Consider the following 20,288-nt stretch of genomic DNA (forward strand, 5'->3'; position numbering starts at 1 on the left):
CTCCACTTATAACAGAAATTTTTTCACAAAAGTGCTCTTCTTCCTCTACACTTCCCCTTTAAAGACAATATATAAGCCCCAGATGAAGCACAAGCTAGAAACAAGATTACTGGGAATAACATCAATAATCTCAGATATGCAAATGACAGCAACCTTATGGCAGAAAGAGAAGAACTAAAGAGCCTCTTGAAATTGAAAGAGGAATGTGAAAAAGATGGCTTAAAAATCAACATTCAAAAAACTGAGATCATGGCATCCGGTCTCATCACTTCATGGCAAATAGATGGGGAAACAATGCAAACAAGAGAGACTTTATTTTCTTGGGCTCCAAAATCACTGCAGATGGTGACTGCAGCCATGATATGAAGAGATGCTTGCTACTTGGAAGAAAAGCTATAAACGCCTAGACAGCATATTAAAAAGCAGAGACATTATTTTGCCAACAACGGTCCATCTAGTCAAAGCTATGGTTTCTCCAGTACTCATGTATGGATGTGAGAGTTGGACCATAAGGAAAGCTGAGTGCCAAAAAATTGATGCTTTTGAATTGTGATGGATGGCATCACCGATTCAGTGGACATAGGTTTGAGCAAGTTCTGAGAGATGATAAAGGACAGAAAAGTCTGGCGTGGTGAAGGACAGGGAAGATGGTGTGCAGCAGTCCATGGGGTCTGAAATAGTTGTACACGACTGAACAACTGAACAACAAAGACAACAAAATTATTAAAACTAAGTTTATAAAGAGAAGAAGTTAAAAAGCAAAAGAGGAATTAGATAACTCAAAGAAAGAAATCCCATATAGAATAAAAGATTTAATTTTAAATTTTATAGTTGTGAGAAGAGTTTTTGATGGAGCTCTCATTTTCAAATGAAATTAATATATTCAGATTTTGTACAGAATTGAGTAAAACTGAGAAAGTCTACAATTTTGCAACACCTTACTACTGTGAAACTGTACAAAGAATCACAGATAGAAGGTATTTTAAGGAGTTTAATGTCGTAAAAATATTTGTCAAATGAAGGAATTCTGAATGAAGTATCAAAACATAACACCTGTATAAGTATTTGAGCTAAAATAAACATTTCAAAACTTCCTGTGGAAGATTATAGGCAATTCATTTAAAAAGTGAAACAAAGAAGATTATACTTTTAAATAAAATATCGGTGACAATATTAGAGATTGATATAGCTAAAAAAATGCTAAAAGCATGTGGATATACATAAAATATTCTGATTCTGTCACCTTTTATTATGTTATGATAATCACAATAAATAAAATTTTGAACTGCCACATTAAAGTACATGACTAATTGTTATTTTTTAAGACGTGGTTTATTTCTGAAGCTAGTTTTTCAGTAGAATGTTGTATGGATCCACCAATATGAAGTTCAAATTGTTGGTCAATAATTATTTCAAAACCTATATTGTTTTGTTTTAATGTTTCTCATCTCTCTCAAACATGACACTATCAGGAATGATACATTCAATGTTTAGCCTACAGGTAAACTGCCTGACACCTATTTGATCTGGACAGATAGTCCAGAACTTGACTGCTGTAATCTATCAAACCAAACTGGCGTAAGACTGAATGAATACTGTATTCCAAGAACTGACTTTATGACCCTCCTAAGATGACTGCAGGAAAAACTGAAAATTCTATAAAGAATTCAATTATGATATTATTATTAACACCTCAAAATGTACTTTGAGTACATATTCTCTCAGTTAAAAATTACTTCTGGAAGGGACTTCCCTGACAGACCAGTGGTTAAGACTTGACTTTACAGTGCAATGGGTGGATGTGGGCTGCATCCCTGGTGAGCGGGCTAAGATCCCACATGCCTCATGGCCAAAAAAACAAAACATAAAACAGAAGCAATACTGCAACAAGTTCAATAAAGACTAGAAGAATGGCTGACATAAAAAAAGAATATTTCTGGAAAGACCTCCTACAGTTCCAAAAGAACATATGTAAAACATATGGCATTCAGTTCAGTTCAGTTGCTCAGTCAGGTCCGACTCTTTGCTACCCCATGAACTGCAGCATGCCAGGCCTCCCTGTCCATCAAAAACTCCCAGAGTTTGCCCAAATTCATGTCCATTGAGTTGGTGATGCCATCCAACCATCTCATCCTCTGTTGTCCCCTTCTTCTCCTGCCTTCAATCTTTCTCAGTATCAGGGTCCTTTCCAATGAGTCAGTTCTTCGCATCAAGGGGCCAAAGTATTGGAGTTTCAGCTTCAGAATCAGTCCTTTCAACAAATATTCAGGACTGATTTCCTTTAGGACTGACTGATTGGATCTCCTTGCTGTCCAAGGGACTCTCACGAGTCTTCTCCAACACCACAGTTCAAAAGCATCAATTCTTCGGCGCTCAGCTTTCTTTATAGTCCAATTCTCACATCCATACGTGACTAGTGGAGAAACCGTAGCTTTGACTAGATGGGCCTTTGTTGGGAAAGTAATGTCTTTGCTTTTTAATACGCTGCCTAGGTTGGTCACAGCTTTTCTTCCAAGGAGCAAGAGTCTCTTAATTTCATGGCTGCAGTCACCATCTGCAGTGATTTTGGAGCCTAAGAAAATAAAGCCTCGTTTCCACTGTTTCCCCATCTATTTGCCATGAAGTGATGGGACTGGATGCCATGATCTTAGTTTTCTGAATGTTGAGTTTTAAGCCAGCTTCTTCACTCTCCTCTTTCTGCCATAAGGGTGGTGCCATCTACATATCTGAGGTTACTGATATTTCTCCCAGCAATCTTGATTCCAGCTTGTGCTTCATCCAGCCCAGCATTTCTCATGATGTACTCTGCATATACGTTAAATAAGCAAGGTGACAATATACAGCCTTGAGGTACACCTTTCCCGAGTTGGAACCAGTCCGATGTTCCACGTCCAGTTCTAGCTGTTGCTTCTTGACCTGCATAAAGATATCTCAGGAGGCAGGTAAGGTGGTCTGGTATTGCCATCTCTTGAATAATTTTCCACAGTTTATTGTGATCCACACAGTCAAAGGTTTTGGCATAGTCAATATAGTATATGTTTTTCTGGAACTCTCTTGCTTTTTTGATGATATAATGGATGTTGACAATTTGATCTCTAATTCCTCTGCCACTTCTAAATCCAGCTTGAACAACTGGAAGGAAGAAAAAAAAAAACAACTGGAAGTTAATGGCTCACGTACTGTTGAAGCCTGGGTTGGAGAATTTTGAGCATTACTTTACTAGTGTGTGAGATGAGTGCAATTGTGCAGTAGTTTGAACATTCCTGGCATTGCTTGGCATTGCCTTTCTTTGGGATTGGAATGAAAACTGACCTTTTCCAGTCCTGTGGCTACTGCTGAATTTTCCAAATTTGCTGGCATATTGAGTGCAGCACTTTCACAGCATCCTCTTTTACGATTCGAAATAGCTCAACTAGAATTCTGTCACCTCCAAGAGCTTTGTTCATAATAATGTTTCCTAAGGCCCACTTGACTTCGCTTTCCAGGATGTCTGGCTCTAGGTGAGTGATCATACCACTGTGGTTATCTGGGTCATGAAGATCTTTTTTGTATATTTCTTCTGTGTATTCTTGCCACCTCTTCTTAATATCTTCTTCTTCTTCTGTTAGGCCCATACCATTTCTGTCCTTGACTTTGCCCATCTTTGCATGATGCTATCCCAAGACTCCCTTGGTATCTCTAATTTTCTTGAAGAGATCTCTAGTCTTTCCCTTTCTATTGTTTCTCTCTATTTCTTTGCACTGATTACTGAGGAAGGTTTTCTTATCTCTCCTTGCTATTCTTTGGAACTCTGCATTCAGATGTGTATATCTTTCCTTTTCTCCTTTGCCTTTTGCTTTTCTTCTTTTCTAAGCTATTTGTAAGGCCTCCTCAGACAACCATTTTGCCTTTTTGCATTTCTTTTTCCTGGGAACAGTCTTGATCACTGCCTCCTGTACAATATCACAACCTCCATCCATAGTTCTTCAGGCACTCTATCAGATCTACGCATCAATATATAGTATTTGTCTTTCTGTTTCTGATTTGTTTCACTATATATAATAGGCTCCAGGTTCATCCACCTCATTAAGACTGACCTAAATGCATTCTTCTTTATAGTTGAGTAATGCTCCACTGTATATATATATATGCCACAATTTCTGTATCCATTCATCTGTTTGATGGACATGTAGGTTGCTTCCATGTCCTCACTATTGTAAAAAGTGCTGAGACAAACACAATATGGTTTGCTCAGGGTACTTGCCCAGTAGAGAGATTGTTGGGTCAAATGGTAGTTCTATTCCTAGTTTTTTAAGGAAGCTCCATACTGTTCTCCATAGTGGCTGGATCAATTTACATTACTGCCAACGGTGCAAGAGGGTCCTTTTCCCATATCCTCTCCAGTATCTATTATTTGTAGAATTTTTTAATGACAGCTATTCTGACCAGTGTTACCTCATTGTATTTTTGACTTACATTTCTCTAATATTATGAGTAATGTTGAGCATCTTTTCAAGTCTTTGTTGGTCATCTGTATGTCTTCTTCAGATAAATGTCTGTTTAGGTCTTCCACTCATTTTTTTATTCTGCTGTTTGTTTTTCTGGTATTGAGCTACATGAGCTGCTTGTATATTTTAGAGATTAATCCTTTGTCAGTTGTTTTGTTTGCATTTTCTGCCATTCTAAGGGTTGTCTTTTAAGCTTATTTATTGCCTCCTTTTCTGACAAAGGCTTTTAAGTTTAATTAAGCCCCATTTGTTTACTTTTGTTTTTATTTCCATAACTCTAGGAGGTGGGTCAAAGAGGATCTTGCTGCAAAATATGTCAGAGTGTGTACTGCCTATGTTTTCCTCTAAGAGTGTTACAGTTTCTGTCTTTACATTTAAATCCCTTGCATTCCTATACACTAGTCCTTGCATTCCTATTCAATAACAATGAAAAATCAGGAAGAGAAGTTAAGGAAACAATCCCATTCACCACTGCAACAAAAAGAATAAAACACCTATTGATAAACCTACCTAAAGAGACAAAGACTTCTGTGCTCAAATCTATAAGACACTGATGAAAGAAATTAAAGAAGACACAAACAGATGGAAGGTTATACCATGTTTTTGTATTGGAAGAATCAATATTGTGAAAATGACTCTACTACACAAAGTAATCTACAGATTCAATGAGATCCCTATCAAACTACCAATGGTATTTTTCATAGAACTAGAAAAAATTTTTCACAATTTGTATGAAAACACAAAGGACCCCAAATAGCCAAAGCAATCTTGAAAAAGAAGAGTGGAGCTGGAGGAATCAACTTTCTTGACTTCAGACTATACTACAAAGCTATAGTCATTAAAACAGTATGGTATTGGCACTAAAACAGTAATACAGACCAACAAAACAAGGCAAAAAGCCCACAGATAAACCCATGCACCTATGGGCACCTTATCTTTGACAAAGGAGACAAGAATATAAAATGGATAAAAGATAGCCTCTTCAGTAAGTGATGCTGAGGAACCTGGACAGCTACATGTGAAAGAATGAAAGCAGAACATTTTCTAACACCATATAAAAAAATAACTTACTTTTAAAATTACTGTCTTTTAAAGAAACAATTTAAAAGTTAGACTGAATTACCCAAAATATTTTTTTTCCTCTACAAAATTATGCTATCAGAGTTGTCTTCAAAGTGAACTTCAGAAAATAGATTCAATTTTGAAAATGATTTTAGGGATCTTCCTCGATTTCATCAAGAATGGAAGCCTTTCTTGGCTATATCTTCTCAGGATTCTGAATAGCAAGTACCTATAAATCAAAACCATGGGTATTAGCAAGGTCGTCACATCCTTTTGCTCATGAAGTGAGGTTTCTCACTATCTAATACACACTCATTATCTAATACACACTTAGAAGCTGCAGAAGGAACCAATACGGTCAAAGTTTAAATACAGCTACTAATAGGTCACCAGAAAATAAGCTTTCACATTGAACACCAGCAAAGGGCTGAATGTTGGTATCAGAACTGCCTGAAAAATGGGAGAAAAGCAGGTTTTGCCAATGTATATTCACTGCACATTCAGTCTTACTCTCTTACTCTTCCTATCACCTATTCTTTAGCTTAGTCACTAAATCACATGTTCATTTGTCTATTTAAGAAATATATCTGGCTGGGTCTACTATGGTAGGTGGCAGCAATTAAACATGGACAGACTCTGCCCTTAAGAAAGTTATCATCTATCCTGAAATGCACAGTACCTACACAGACAATGATAATATAGTACAAAAAGCTACGACAAGAGTTTAGGCAACATATAGAAGAGCACACGGGAGACCATAGAGGGTTCCAGGAAGGAAAAAACCCAAGTTCAATCAGCTCAATTAGCATTCCCACCAAATTAGATTACCCTAAATTTAAATTTAGGCTTCCTTCTAAACTTTCATTTAATTTTTCTCACAGGGTTAAGAAGACTAGGATAGTTATTTACCACAGTGACCAGGGAGGACTAGAAAGGAGTAGCAAGGGCTGGTCTCCTTAACACTGCTATCCAACAGTCTAGTATTAAGGACATTTTCCCATGTGGATAGAGGTAATTTAATTCCCCATAATCTCTCAAAAAATAGTAATTTAAAAGCTTGAACTCCTAAAACATCTAGAAACAAACAAATAGGTCTCCCCCATCTTTTATTATTTTCTTCCTAAATTGGGCTGAGTCACAAGCAAGCTTTTCCTAGGAAACTCATCAGGGAAGAATACTTATGCAGATTTCTGATTAGCAAGCTTCTTTATCTGCCTGTTTGTCTTCCCAACCCACAGGCAACAATCTTCCATTGAAAAACCCAGAGAGGAGTTCATATACAGGACTAAACTGTCATTATTTCATTAAGGCTTTTCCTTTGCAGGTGTTAAATCTCACTTTCAATCTCATGAGTCTTCACAGTCTCATATTTCAGATATCAACATAAACCAAAACCAAAAAATTCTTTTCCTCCTCTTCCTAACAAACATTGAGAAAAATACATATAAAAGCTCTTGGTGAGAGAACAATTAAATGATCAAAAATCAAATACCTACAGGCCATAAATTTAAAAATATTTTCAAACATTTTAATGTCGGTTCCTAGAAGACCAGTACTAAGATGTTAATCCATCATATTTTTAATAAACTTAGCAACACAAACTGAAGCCAAATTAAGTGAAGCCATTATGCTGTAGATTTTAAACTTACAGAGAGCTGAATGTCAATAATATCTCAATAAAACTAGAGAAAAGATTTTGAAAAATGTGATAACAAAACCAAGAAAGTCAAAACTAAGGCTAGAAGTAGAAAGAATGCAATGCCTGGTTGTCAGGAAGCCCATAACTATGTAATTTCAGGACCTTAGATCAATTACAACTTAGTTGTGCTCTAGTTTTTATATCTCTAGATTGGTAGAGCTAAACTAATTAAGTGTGTCTGTCATATAGAAAAGAAAATTTCAAAAGTAGTGCAGGCAATAGATCCTAAGATGATTGAAGCTGTAGACGCAAACTAGCCAACAATGAGCAAAAACTAGAATATCCAGTTGTAAAACGAGGTTATGAACTCTGCCAACAACCTGAATTAGGTCTGTACGCCCTCACTAGTTAAGTCTCCAGATCAAAATGCAACCAGCTAACACTTAGACTCTAATCTTGGGAGATGCTGAGCAGAAAATCCAGTTAAACTGTACCTAAAATCCTGACAAATAAAATCCTGATAAATAAAATACATGGATATAAAAACATTGTTTTAATCACTAGTTTTAATCTGTTAGACTCTGATTCATCTTCAGCCAATGTGAGTTTCTAAAAAGCAAAGCATACCCCTCGAATTTCTATTCATTCTCATAATCAATCAGTCCCTCCTCTCTCTGTTATTCCTTCTCACTCCCTTCCTCCTTTTCTTCTTCTACTTCTCTTTTTCCTTAACTAAAGCTTCTTTTCAAGGATCATCTCTCTTTAAATCATCTCTGTCAGTGCTTTCATTAAACTTTCATATGCCTCTATAATAATATTCCTCTATTAAGGTATCATAATGGAATGGGGAATGAGAATATTTGACTCTTTTTTCCTTCCTCATCCCCTTCTTTTCTTTCCCCTTTTAAACTGACAGCAGTAGCTTCTCTTTTTAAGAAGGATGCATGGAAAGACAGAAATAGTGTCTGTTATTCCTGTGCTGTTATTCCACCTGCTGTCTAATTGGCTGTAATTAAAGTAATAAATTCATCTAAGTCATTTCACATTTTTGTGTGTGTACTACATGAACAGGCAATAATAGTAAGAAGTAGGGAGCAACTAACATCAATTAAATGAATTAGGCAGTTCTTATTATTGGTATTACTGCTAATACCTATCTAATTGAGATGGTATGTGTCAGTTCAGTCGCTCTATCATGTCCGACTCTTTGCAACCCCATGGACTGCAGCACGCCAGGCTTCCCTGTCCATCACCAACTCCCAGAGCTTACTCAGACTCATGTCCATTGAGTCGGTGATGCCATCCAACCATCTCATCCTCTGTCAGCCCCTTCTCCTCCTGCCCTCAATCTTTCCTGGCATCAGGGTCTTTTCCAATAAGTCAGCTTTTAGCATCAGGTGGCCAAAGTACTGGAGTTTTAGCTTCAACATCAGTCCTCCAACGAATATTCAGGACTGATTTCCTTTAGGATTGACTGATTGGATCTCCTTGCTGTCCAAGGGACTCTCAAGAGTCTTCTCCAACACCACCATTCAAAAGCATCAGTTCTTCAGCACTCAGCTTTCTTTACAGTCCAACTCTCACATCCATACATGACTACTGGAGAAACCATAGCTTTGACTAGACAGACCTTTGTTGAGAAAGTGATGTCTCTGCTTTTTAATGTGCTGTCTAGGTTCGTCATAGCTTTTCTTCCAAGGAGCAAGCATCTTTTAATTTCATGGCTGTCACCATCTGCAGTGATTTTGGAGCCCAAAATATAAAGTCTTGTCTCTGTTTCCATTGTTTCTCCAACTATTTGCCATGAAGTGATGGGACCAGATGCCAAGATCTTAGTTTTCTGAATGCTGAGTGTTAAGCCATCTTTTTCACTCTCCTCTTTCACTGTCATCAAGAAGCTCTTTAGTTCTTCACTTTCTGCTATAATGGTGGTGTCATCTGCATATCTGAGGTTACTGATATTTCTCCTGGCAATCATGATTCCAGCTTATGCTTCATCCAGCCCAGCATTTCTCACGAGGTACTCTGCATATAAGTTAAATAAGCAGGGTGACAATATACAGCCTTCACATACTGCTTTCCTGATTTGGAATACAAGTCTTTTGTTCCATGTCCAGTTCTAACTGTTGCTTCTTGACCTGCATATAGATTTCTCAGGAGGCAGGGGCAACTAACATCAATTAATTGAACTAGGCAGTCCTTATTATAGTTATTACTGCCAATATCTATCTAATTGAGATGGCATGTGTAGGCAAGAAAAATGTTCTATTTTAAAATAATAATTCTTGATGATGCATAAATTTGTCCTTAAATTAACAGCTGAGAATCAATACAATAGTCGTCTCTTAGCTTGATCACTCTTTTTCTGGGACTATCTTCTCTTTCATAGAGGACCCCACCATTCTGACCATAGGCATCTATCCATGACAGGTCAATCAAAATAGCCTACCCCTCTGCTGCTGCTGCTAAGTCGTGTCAGTTGTGTCCGACTCTGTGTGACCCCACAGACGGCAGTCCACCAGGCTCCTCTGTCCCTGGGATTCTCCAAGCAAGAATACTGGAGTGGGTTGCCATTTCCTTCTCCAATGCATGCATACATTCATGCTAAGTCACTTCAGTCGTGTCCGACTCTGTGCGACCCCACAGACAGCAGCCCACCAGGCTCCTCTCTCCCTGGGATTCTCCAGGCAAGAATACTGGAGTGGGTTGCCATTTCCTTCTAGCCACAGTGATTGGCTGAAGTTTGGGCACATGACCAGATTAACAAAATTACAGAATTATTCCATGAGATTTTATGTTTTAGAGTGGAAATGAAGACAGACCATGGAGTTATAAGGATGGAATTAGAGTAAGTTAGCAACAATCTCATCAGTTTCATGGAGAAGGCCTGTCTCCACTTCGTGGAGAAGTGAGACTAAAGTCAAGAAAAAAACAAGAGAGATCATGACAGAAGGTGAGAGAAACAAACCCAGCTGCAAAAACTCCCTAATTCTATTCCTTGAGGTTCCCACTCTTGCCCTGGTTTCTGAAACTCTTTCTTGATTCCATGAGAAACACTCTTCAGTTACAAATGCCAATAAATCACAAACTAACTTTTTAAGCTTATGTGTTGACTTATGTGTTTATACTCTGAAAATGAAAGAATCAAGTGATTAAGCAATATGTTATTTATTTCATTAAGAAATTCTAACACTGATAGGTCATCTATATGCCTCAAGTAGAAACACAGATATTATCTATCTTCGATCAGATGTTCCTTAATTTCAAGAACAATGTAAAATGAACATATACTAGTGCTTTGATTAAAATAAATTCTATACAAATGAGCCCACAAAAACTGCCACATACATTCTTAGGAATGTATGGGATGACTGAAATGAGATAAAGTCTTCTAAATGTAGATAAAATCCAAAGTCTTTGCAGTTCTGACATAGAGTACAAAATCATAATACCTGAGCACCCGCCTAGATTAAGCTATATTGTCCAAAAATGCAGTTTATAGCACAATAATCATATAATCCAAAAAGGAACCTGGTTAAAAAGGATAAAAACTTTCGGTTAGATATATTATTATAGACAAGACAGCTTTGGTGTCTGTCAGATTTAGCAGAACTACTCTGCTGCATTAATCAATAATGCTTAAAATGTTGTCATTGGAAAAATCATTCCCATATCAAGTGAAGTTTATCTTCAGAAAAAAAGGATAACAATATAAAAATTCTTCTATTTTGATTAATAATTATTAAAGATCTCCAAGATACTCTAATATTGAAATTTAAAAATTAGGCCATAAAAAAAATTAACTAAAATCATCTACCTGTAGTACGAGAATGTATAGCTTTATGGAAAATAACCACTTCAAAAACCACTGTTTACCCTCTGCTGACTGGCATTTTTAAGAAATTCAATTCACCATAGCAACCTGTCTTAACACCAGCAGATAAGTACAGGCTATATTTAGATATGATTGCTTTCCAGACGGCAATCCTGCCTTTCCTTCATATTTAATGTTATGATCCAAGGGACCAAAATATCATTCAATCAGACTGTAGTGTGAAGACAAGTATACTCAGGGGGATGAGGCTGTGTTTCAGAACTATGACGAGAACAGCTTCCAAAGGTGTTATGATTTGTAAAGAAGTATATATATATGTAAATAAAATTTTTACATCTAAAAAAATTTACAACTAGATGCAATACTGTTTTGCCGAATTTTATCTTTGTTCTTAAACATTAAATACTGTCATCAGATGCTAATGATTTGTACTATCAAAATACATTTCAGCTAGAAGGGTTTTGTTATTATTTAATTAGTATGCGACACTTCCAATTTGGAATCTTCTAATTAAACAAGAAAAAAATTTTTACCCAAAAGCAATACTTTACAGATTATATATAACAAGAGCAGTAGTAATACAAGACAAGTAATACAATACACTACATGAAAGATTAATTGATGAAAATGCTATTGTTACAAAACTACCCTGGATGTATTTGTTCTTTATAATCTTTGTAATGATAGTGAAAAGAATTTCTATTTCACTAATAAGCAACACAGTTTACTTCACAAGGTATCAAGTATCATGATAATCATAGTAATAATCACAGAGAGTACCTTTTATTTTTCTTTACTCTCTCGATTAGCTGCATCAAAATTATTAAAGACAAAAGAAGTGAAGCTCAATTAGAAATACTAAGAACATATTTCTCACACCCATTAAGACAGCTATTATTTAAAAAATGAAAATAAAAACCAACAGAAAAGTGTGTATTGAGGAACTGGAGAAATTGGAACATATATGCACTGCTGGAGGGAATATAAGTTGTTGCAGTCACTACAGGAAACACTATAGCAGTTCTTCAAAATCAGAATTACCGTATGATATAGCAATTCCACTTCTGGGTATATATCCAAAAGAACTGAAATCAGTGGCTCAATGAGATATTTGCATACTCATTTTCAGAGCAGCATTATTCACAACAGTTAAGAGGTAGAAGCAAATCAGTGCCCATCAATGTATGAATAAGTAAACAAACTGTGATATACATATACATAATAGTATATTATTCAACCTTAAAAAGGAAAGAGATTCTGACACATGATAGAACTCACTTGAGACAACTGTGCTAACTAAAATAAAATACAAAAAGTCACAGAAAGACAAATATTGTATGATGCCACTTATCAGAGTCCTACAGTATCCCAAAACTATTGAAACAAAAAGAACTGTGGTTGCCAGAGGCTGGGGAGAGAGGAAAATAGGGAGTTAATGTTTAGTGAGTTTTTGTTACAGTTCTCCAAGATGAAAAACTCTAGGAGAGCTTGCAATGGTGTGTATATCCTTTACATGACTGAACTACCCACTTAAAATTGGCTAAGACAGTAAATTTCATGTGATGTTTATTTTACCACAATTTAAAAAAATACCAAGAATATTGACAAGAAGTATTCCTCCATCCACAATACAATTTATCCAGAATTTATAATTAAGATCTCTCCTATTTCACTGAATCATCCTTTCTTAAAAATCACAAGAGATTGTAACTCAGGAAAATCTTTTCAAAATCTTGACATCACTGGAACAATTGAAAATATACTCTGAGCAACAGAAAGAAAAATAACAAAGACTGGCATAATTGCCATGTTTTGCAAAATTCTTTCCCTATTTGCTCTATGAAAAAAATTACTAATATCCTACATTATGAATTATATTTCTAATATTCAGAGATGGGCAATTCTTCTATGAATTAAACAGTTCTTCCTCTAACTGATTTACACATCACATATATACAACAGGCGTAAATTTTTAAGAGTTTTTGCAAATTAAACAAGCTATATCCATCTACAACCAACCACACACACATACAATTAGCACCAACACAATGAATAGTAAAATTAAGTGTTCAATTTCTATCAGTCTTTCTCATTCTTCTATTTCCTCTCTTGATTATTAAACAGCTTTTATAATTTCCATAAATGAATCTGAGTTCAAATAATTATCTCTGCTAAATGGTTTATAAGTAAGCAAAAAAAACCTTAAAGCATAAATATGGTAGTATGTTTTATCTTTCATCTTCACCAAAGTATGGAAACTTGAAAGCATTTTTGAGAATTATAACTATAGAGAACACAACTGATATAACTTAAAAGTGTGTTATATACAGTATCTTTTTCATATAATAGTCAGCTCTCCTGCATAGATAATAAGAAAAAGTATAAATGAATTTGTATGATTTAAATATAACATATTTAAATATAAACATATTCAAACATATGGCATATAACACTCCACTTAAAGAGAACAAAAATTAATTGTATCATGCTAAGAATAATTCCTTTTATGTATGAAAATTATGTATCGTATTAGATATGCTTCTAATGTGGTGATATGTGTGGGTATGCTAAGTGGCTTCAGTTGGGTCCAGCTCTTTGTGACCCTATGGGCCGTAGCCCAGATGTGTTTCTAATAGGGTGATGACATCAGCTAATTTCACAACATTTGTCAGTGTGCCACTGAAGACCACAACTGAAACACGAAGTCTCATAAAACAATTCTAACTGACAAATTATGCATACAACAGAAGAAATCATTCTTAAAATATTTATAATCATAAATAGAAGATATATTATTAAAACAGTTAATTGTTTATTTCAAAATTTAATATGCATATAAATTACTAATTCAAATAAACATTTTTGCACATTATTAGCAAAAAAATGAAAGGTTCTTCTACTTGGTGTTATATGTATCACCTACAGGACTACACTAGAAACAAATATTCTTAGAGTAACTACCCAAAGAAGAGACCTTCTCAGGTATTCCCCTCATCACAATCTTGCTACAAGTCAGATTCCACTCTCATTATTACAACAGATAAAAAGTCAGTAGCAAGACCAGAAAGTCTTGCTTAAGGATTCACAACTTTCTCATTTTTTTTCCTCCTCCCATTCCATCCGTCCTTCATCATGTTCACACAATATAGCTCACTCAGTTCACTCAAGCCCAATAATTACTTTTACTACAATGATTTTACAGATATTTTATACCTGCTGCCTCATCTGATTAAGACACTATAATATCACTCCGGGTGTCACACTGACCAAATTAGCCTGGGATCTCCTCGATCTACTTTTTCCTTCTCTCTTTCTAACAGCATTAGTAACTAATGTACAGTCTTCTTCACACATCAACTCCTTTCATCATCAGGAGCTCAAGTAGGTGAAGCATAATACAAACCTAACAGGCATATTTACATATGGAGCATTCATTTAATATACATATCTTATTCTATTTTTTATTTGGGACATTTATTGAAATAACATATAATTTTAGCAGCCCTTACACTTGTCAGGAAAGAAAGTGAAGTCTCTCAGTCATGTCTGACTCTTTGCGACCGCATGGACTGTAGCCTACCAGAGTACTCATCAAATGCCAGTGATTTTTTGAGAAAGTTCTTTCAGAAAAGTTATTTTTCACATATTTCCTACTTAATGTTACAACCAAAACAATTCACATAGAACCATATAGTAGAGCACATGAATTAATGAAAAAAGTAATTAATGAACAAAGTAACGAATTATGTCAAGAGTTTGGGAGTCTAGGCCAGAAAAAGAGGTAGCTGGCTTAAAAAAAATCCTTACCCAAGAGATATAAAATATTGCTACAGAATAGTAACTCAGAATAAAATATTTCCCATTATAAGAACCAAAAAAATAATTATTTTTCCACACTAGGCATTACTTTCCCTAAAGAATTTTACCAAGAAATCTATCTCTAAAAAATGAATCAGTCATTAATAGTACACTTTGACAATTCTTATTAAGTAAAAAGTTCTTTCCCAATCCAAGTGTTAAGGGCAAAGACAAATTCTTGCTCACTGAATTCTTACATTCAACACTAACGCCAAGAGACTAATGCCAACTTAAGGGAATGATGTTGCTAAGATATCTGACTACTTTAAAACAGAGGCTCAAAATTATTTTGTCCACTCAATGTAATAGTGATCTGAGATAAGATTAAAATCATATTTTAATGATAGATTACCTAATGAATAGTATTCTACATTCTAGGAAGAAGTACCCAAGTATTTCAAAATACTATAACTCATTACTATAATCCATTATTCAAATGCAATTCTCCACAGCTTTTATATCACTGAAGTCCATATAAGCACATTCCCCCCACAAAGACTGTGTTAAAAAGATATATAATTCCATTGCATCAATAATATACCTTATAAATAATACCATAATGGAATAATTTATTTTATTCATTCAAGTGGATGAAATCTTTCCATGATATTATAAAGTTTCTTTCCATACATTCATGAACATGTTATTCAATATTCATTCACTAGGAATATTTATATCTACATAGAATAATTCTATTCTTCATTAAATACTTATAGAATTGAAAGGACAACTTGTCAATCTTCATTACAATAAAAACCATGTAGAAAGAGTACTGACAATTCTTTTAAATGAAGAGAGACATTTTAAAAAGAAAAAAATTTAGAAAGTTGGGATTGGAAACTCACTTCTGAACTCATTATAACAATGAGTTCATTATAATAACTTCAATATTCAATCATTTTCACATTCTGCCTTATAACTATATTTTTTAAATGACTTGGACTATCATTAAAGCAATCAATAACCTTCAGGTTCAACACACTCTTGTGTTTTATTCCTCACATTTTAAATGAATTACTAGTAAAACTTGTATGAATATAGATTACACATGATGTGGAAGACCAATTTTTTCTTGTAATATATTTTACTGACTGCATTAAATATCATTAAGGAAAGCATCTGCCAGCACTTGATTTTCTTTCCCTGCTGCCTACGGCTTAACTAGTATTGATTATTTTTTTTAATGAAAGAGGATCTTACTGGAAGAATATGTTCCTACAGAAGGTAGCATGTATGATTTGGAGTTTAATATATAACTGCAAAAAAGTTGATTCATGAAAGTGACATTATACTCTGATATGAAATATGTTCTGATAAAGAATGGAATTGACTTATGATCAAGAACATTAAAAACTGAAAACTACTAAACTCCTCAAAAATCTTGTGCTACATACAACTTTCAAATGTAAAACATCAGAAATATATTCAATATAGTCAAGTATATTGTTATTATAAATAACTATTTTACATTTTTAATTATACTTACAAATTATTATTGCAAGTTATTCAAAAATGTTTAAAACTGATGTAAACAAATTCAATCTTGCCTCCGCAAGCAACTAAACTACTAATTATCTGCCTAGTATCTACTGCCACATTGGTAAGATATCATCACACATTAGTAGATATTCTTTGAAAGTCAATCATTAACCTCATTATCTCTTCTTCTAAAATCTCTTCTATTTCTACACAGAAAGTATTCCATAACTTCACTTCTGTCCAAACTGTTCTATGTACTTCATTACATGTAACATAAATTGTTAGAAAAGAAGAAATTACTCAACCTGAAATTAGTGCTCAGCTACAACTCTTCTGAGAAAAGTTACACCAAGTTTTAATTTACACTTAATACTGAAAACCAAATACTCACAAAGAAGGATCTTGTACGAGATCTTTGAGATTTATCCCACTGCGATCTTCTGCAAGATTTCTGAAGCAACTATCACTCACTAAACAGGAAAAGGAGAAAGGAAAATTAATTTTTGTTTCCATTTCATTTAATTTACTACTATCCAAAAGGAATTTTGAAATTAAAAATGGTTATTGGGATAGGTCTTTTCTAAACATCAAGAATGATTACTTTGGGGGCCTGGTAGATTAAGCAGCAAATATTAATATTCAATAAAAAACCAATAATCTAAGCACACAGACTTTATATAAATACAATATATAAAAGAGTGAACATATGGGTCTAAATTTTATTCTTACTTTTACAAAATTAATTTACCAGTCTAGTAGCAAGTCACTGTTTTCACAACAACTAGAGAAAAAAAATGATAAACTATGCCCAACATCATATTTTTAAAGGGAATAGAGAACTTTGGATTTTTTTAAAAAAAAGGCAAACTAGGAGAAAAGTGAAATCTGTTTTTGGGTAAGCTGAGCCCCCTGATTGTTTCATTTCTGAAAGGATTTGCCATTTAAACATAAGAATTAGAGACAGGAACACTACTAAGCAAAAGAGAAACCAGTATAGTTTTTGATAGCTCATGGGCTGGCAATGACAGACTGGAATCCCATGGGACCCACAAAACACACGAAAATTTTCTTCTGGGAGATTTGCTGAGGGCTAGGATTGCATAAGAGGATTTGGGGAAAGGAGAAGAGAACAGGACATAGGGCAAATAATGTTCTCTGTAGTGTTGTGGGGGTTAAGAGTTAAAGTCACTCTGCAACAGACTGTGCCTACCATGTCCAGTGTACAATTTCTATTGATCTCCCCTCAATATATTTGCTATCAATCAAAAGCATCCCACCTTGAGAGGGAAGATGAGTGAAAGGGGGAAGAAGCCAAATGGGAGAGTAAAATCTCTAACAATTTCACAGCACATTAGCACAAAGCCACAGCAGAGAGAAATGACTGCAACACAATAGGTCTGGCCCTTAAGATATGTAAAACCAGAGGCAGACTGAATATATCTAAACCTGTCCCTCAAACCACCCAGTTCAACTTGTGGTTGAGTTGAGATGGTTAACACTTCATCATTTCTTTCTAATATAACATTGAGAGAAAGTAATATTTACATCAATTTCCATGATCATATGATAAACAGTATTTGACACAAAATACCGTAAAGGGCACAATATGTGACCAATAGCCAGTTGAAAAAATAATGTATATGTCAACCCACAGATGATACAGAATTCAAAGACAAGGACTTGAAGAAAAATCTAAAGAAAACCGTAAGTTAAAAAATAGAAAAATGTTCACAGTAGATGAAAATAGGAACATTTCAACAGAGAATTAAAATCTATGCAAAACAATCTAACAGTAATTTTAAAACTGAGAAATACACTATTTGAAATTAAGAAATCTGTGGCTGAATTTTATAGCCGACTCAACACAGCAAAACACAGCATTAGTGAACTTGAAGAGATCAGCAGAAAACATCCAAACTGAAGCAAAAAGAGAAAAAAAATAAACATGAGACATGCTGGAATCAAACAGCCAATGAGACTATAGCTGAAAAGAGAATGAGGAAGATGCAATATTTTCAGAAAAAACAGTTAAGCATTCCAAAACTGATACAATACATTACTCAATGACCCAGGGACTATAGCCAAGTCTGTACTGGAAAATGTGAAAGAAAATCACACTTAGCAGTCAAACTGCTGAAAATCAAAGATAACAACAAAATCTTACAAACAGCAAGGACACATCACCTTCTAAGGAAAAACAATAAAACTTACAGCTGAGTATCAAACATAAACTATGGAACAGAGAAGACAATAGAACAATATAGTTAAAATGCTGGGGGAAAAATCTAGAATGTAAGTCTATACCTTGATTAAACATCCATCCTAAAATTAAAGATGAACTAAAACTCTACTCATATTTTAGGATAAATATTAAGTGATTATTTCCTATATTATGGTAACATATGTTATATGCTATATATATATATTAAATGCTATATATATAACATATGCTAACATATGTTAGCATAAATATTAAGCAACTATTTCCTATTTTAATTTAACAGTTTCATTATGTCTCTCAGCCAATTCAAATCTCCTTAAGGAGCAAGAAGAATATAACATTTGCTTTGCTCCTTTCAAAGATCCATTACCTAATATTTTATTTGGATTTTATATTCCCTTTTCTTACAGCTCAAAATTATAAGCTCTCTAAATCTGAAATGCCTCTGATACAAATGATAAATGCATTAAATGATGCATTTAAAGGATGGATCTGAAGGTGAAATCAAGTTTGTATTCTTTTTATTAAATGCAAAAAGATATCCCTCACCTTTTTTTCACAATGAGATAAGCAATTTTGATCAATATATGATTTTCTTTCCATATTTGACAGACACTGATATCAGCCTACTGATTTGAGACAAATTCTATTTTTCTTAATTTTAACACAAATACTCATTATTACATTATTTCCTAATTAGAGCCAAGTGGAAAAAAAATAAAATGTTGCCATATGATAAGAAAAGTTGGTTTCCAGTTGAGCTGAACTTGAAGCAATAATATATTATATCAAAACATTTGTTCTCATAAAGTTTCTTGCCCAATTTGGAAAATATGAGAGCTTAGTTACAAACTTCAAGAACCTGAAAGTTGTGAAGGCTTAATTAAAAGAGAATAAACCTTTTCTCCTATAAAGGCTTGTTAAGACAGCTATCGAAATGAGTTTTGCTAAAGGAGGTAAATACTTTCTAAAGTTCACATCACATCCAAATTTTAAGTTAAAAATGGAATAAATAATCTAAATATCAATACTTTTTCAACAAATATTCCAAACCTTTACCCGCCTATATAATATACAATACATCTTAATACAATATATGTATTAAGATATATTTCAGCAACACAACAAATTTTGGTTTTGAATTATAAATAACAACATGGTACATTTTCAGAAACTAGTGAATGTACTTCTTTCATATGTACATCACACGCAAATCAACCAGTTTGGTCATCACATTTTTCTGTTCTTTTGTGCCTCAGTATATGCCAACCAAAGGAATTATTATGCTTTTTGCTCCAATGATTAATAAACACCACAAAATTAAGAGCTGGGTCTTGGGGACACATATATCTTTTGAGAAAATGTCACTTTCTATAATCACAGTGTGAAAGTTTAGTGGAAAAATGTCAGTATGTTATAATTTTAAAATATGTCAAGAAATATGAGCACTTAATTTGTTTTATTTTGAAAATATATCATACAGTTTAATTAATAACTGGTATGAAAAATTAACTCCATAATTCTTGGTTTCATTCTAAAACAAATCTCTAATGTACATTTTTTGTTATTTAGATGAAAGTCATGTAACACAAAATTTTGAAGTGGACAATTCTGGGACATTTAATTTATTTACAATGCTGTGCATCTCCACCTCTATTTCCAAAACATTTTCTTTATCCCAAGAGAAAACCTGGTACACATTAAACA

The 20,288-nt window shown here is 34.1% G+C and overlaps 1 protein-coding gene across 3 annotated transcripts in view; it reads right to left on the minus strand.

The window, feature by feature from the left end:
* The window catches only part of GPHN (gephyrin), a 531,607-nt gene that overhangs the window by 391,896 nt on the left and 119,423 nt on the right, over positions 1-20,288 (minus strand). For all 3 annotated transcript variants that reach the window (XM_061156856.1, XM_061156854.1, XM_061156855.1), the window contains exon 2: positions 16,752-16,830. In XM_061156856.1, coding sequence (XP_061012839.1) covers positions 16,752-16,830 — 79 coding nt within the window. The remainder of the gene's footprint in view (positions 1-16,751; positions 16,831-20,288) is intronic.

This window comes from Dama dama, chromosome 12 (assembly GCF_033118175.1).
Source record: "Dama dama isolate Ldn47 chromosome 12, ASM3311817v1, whole genome shotgun sequence".
Classification (NCBI taxonomy): domain Eukaryota; kingdom Metazoa; phylum Chordata; class Mammalia; order Artiodactyla; family Cervidae; genus Dama; species Dama dama.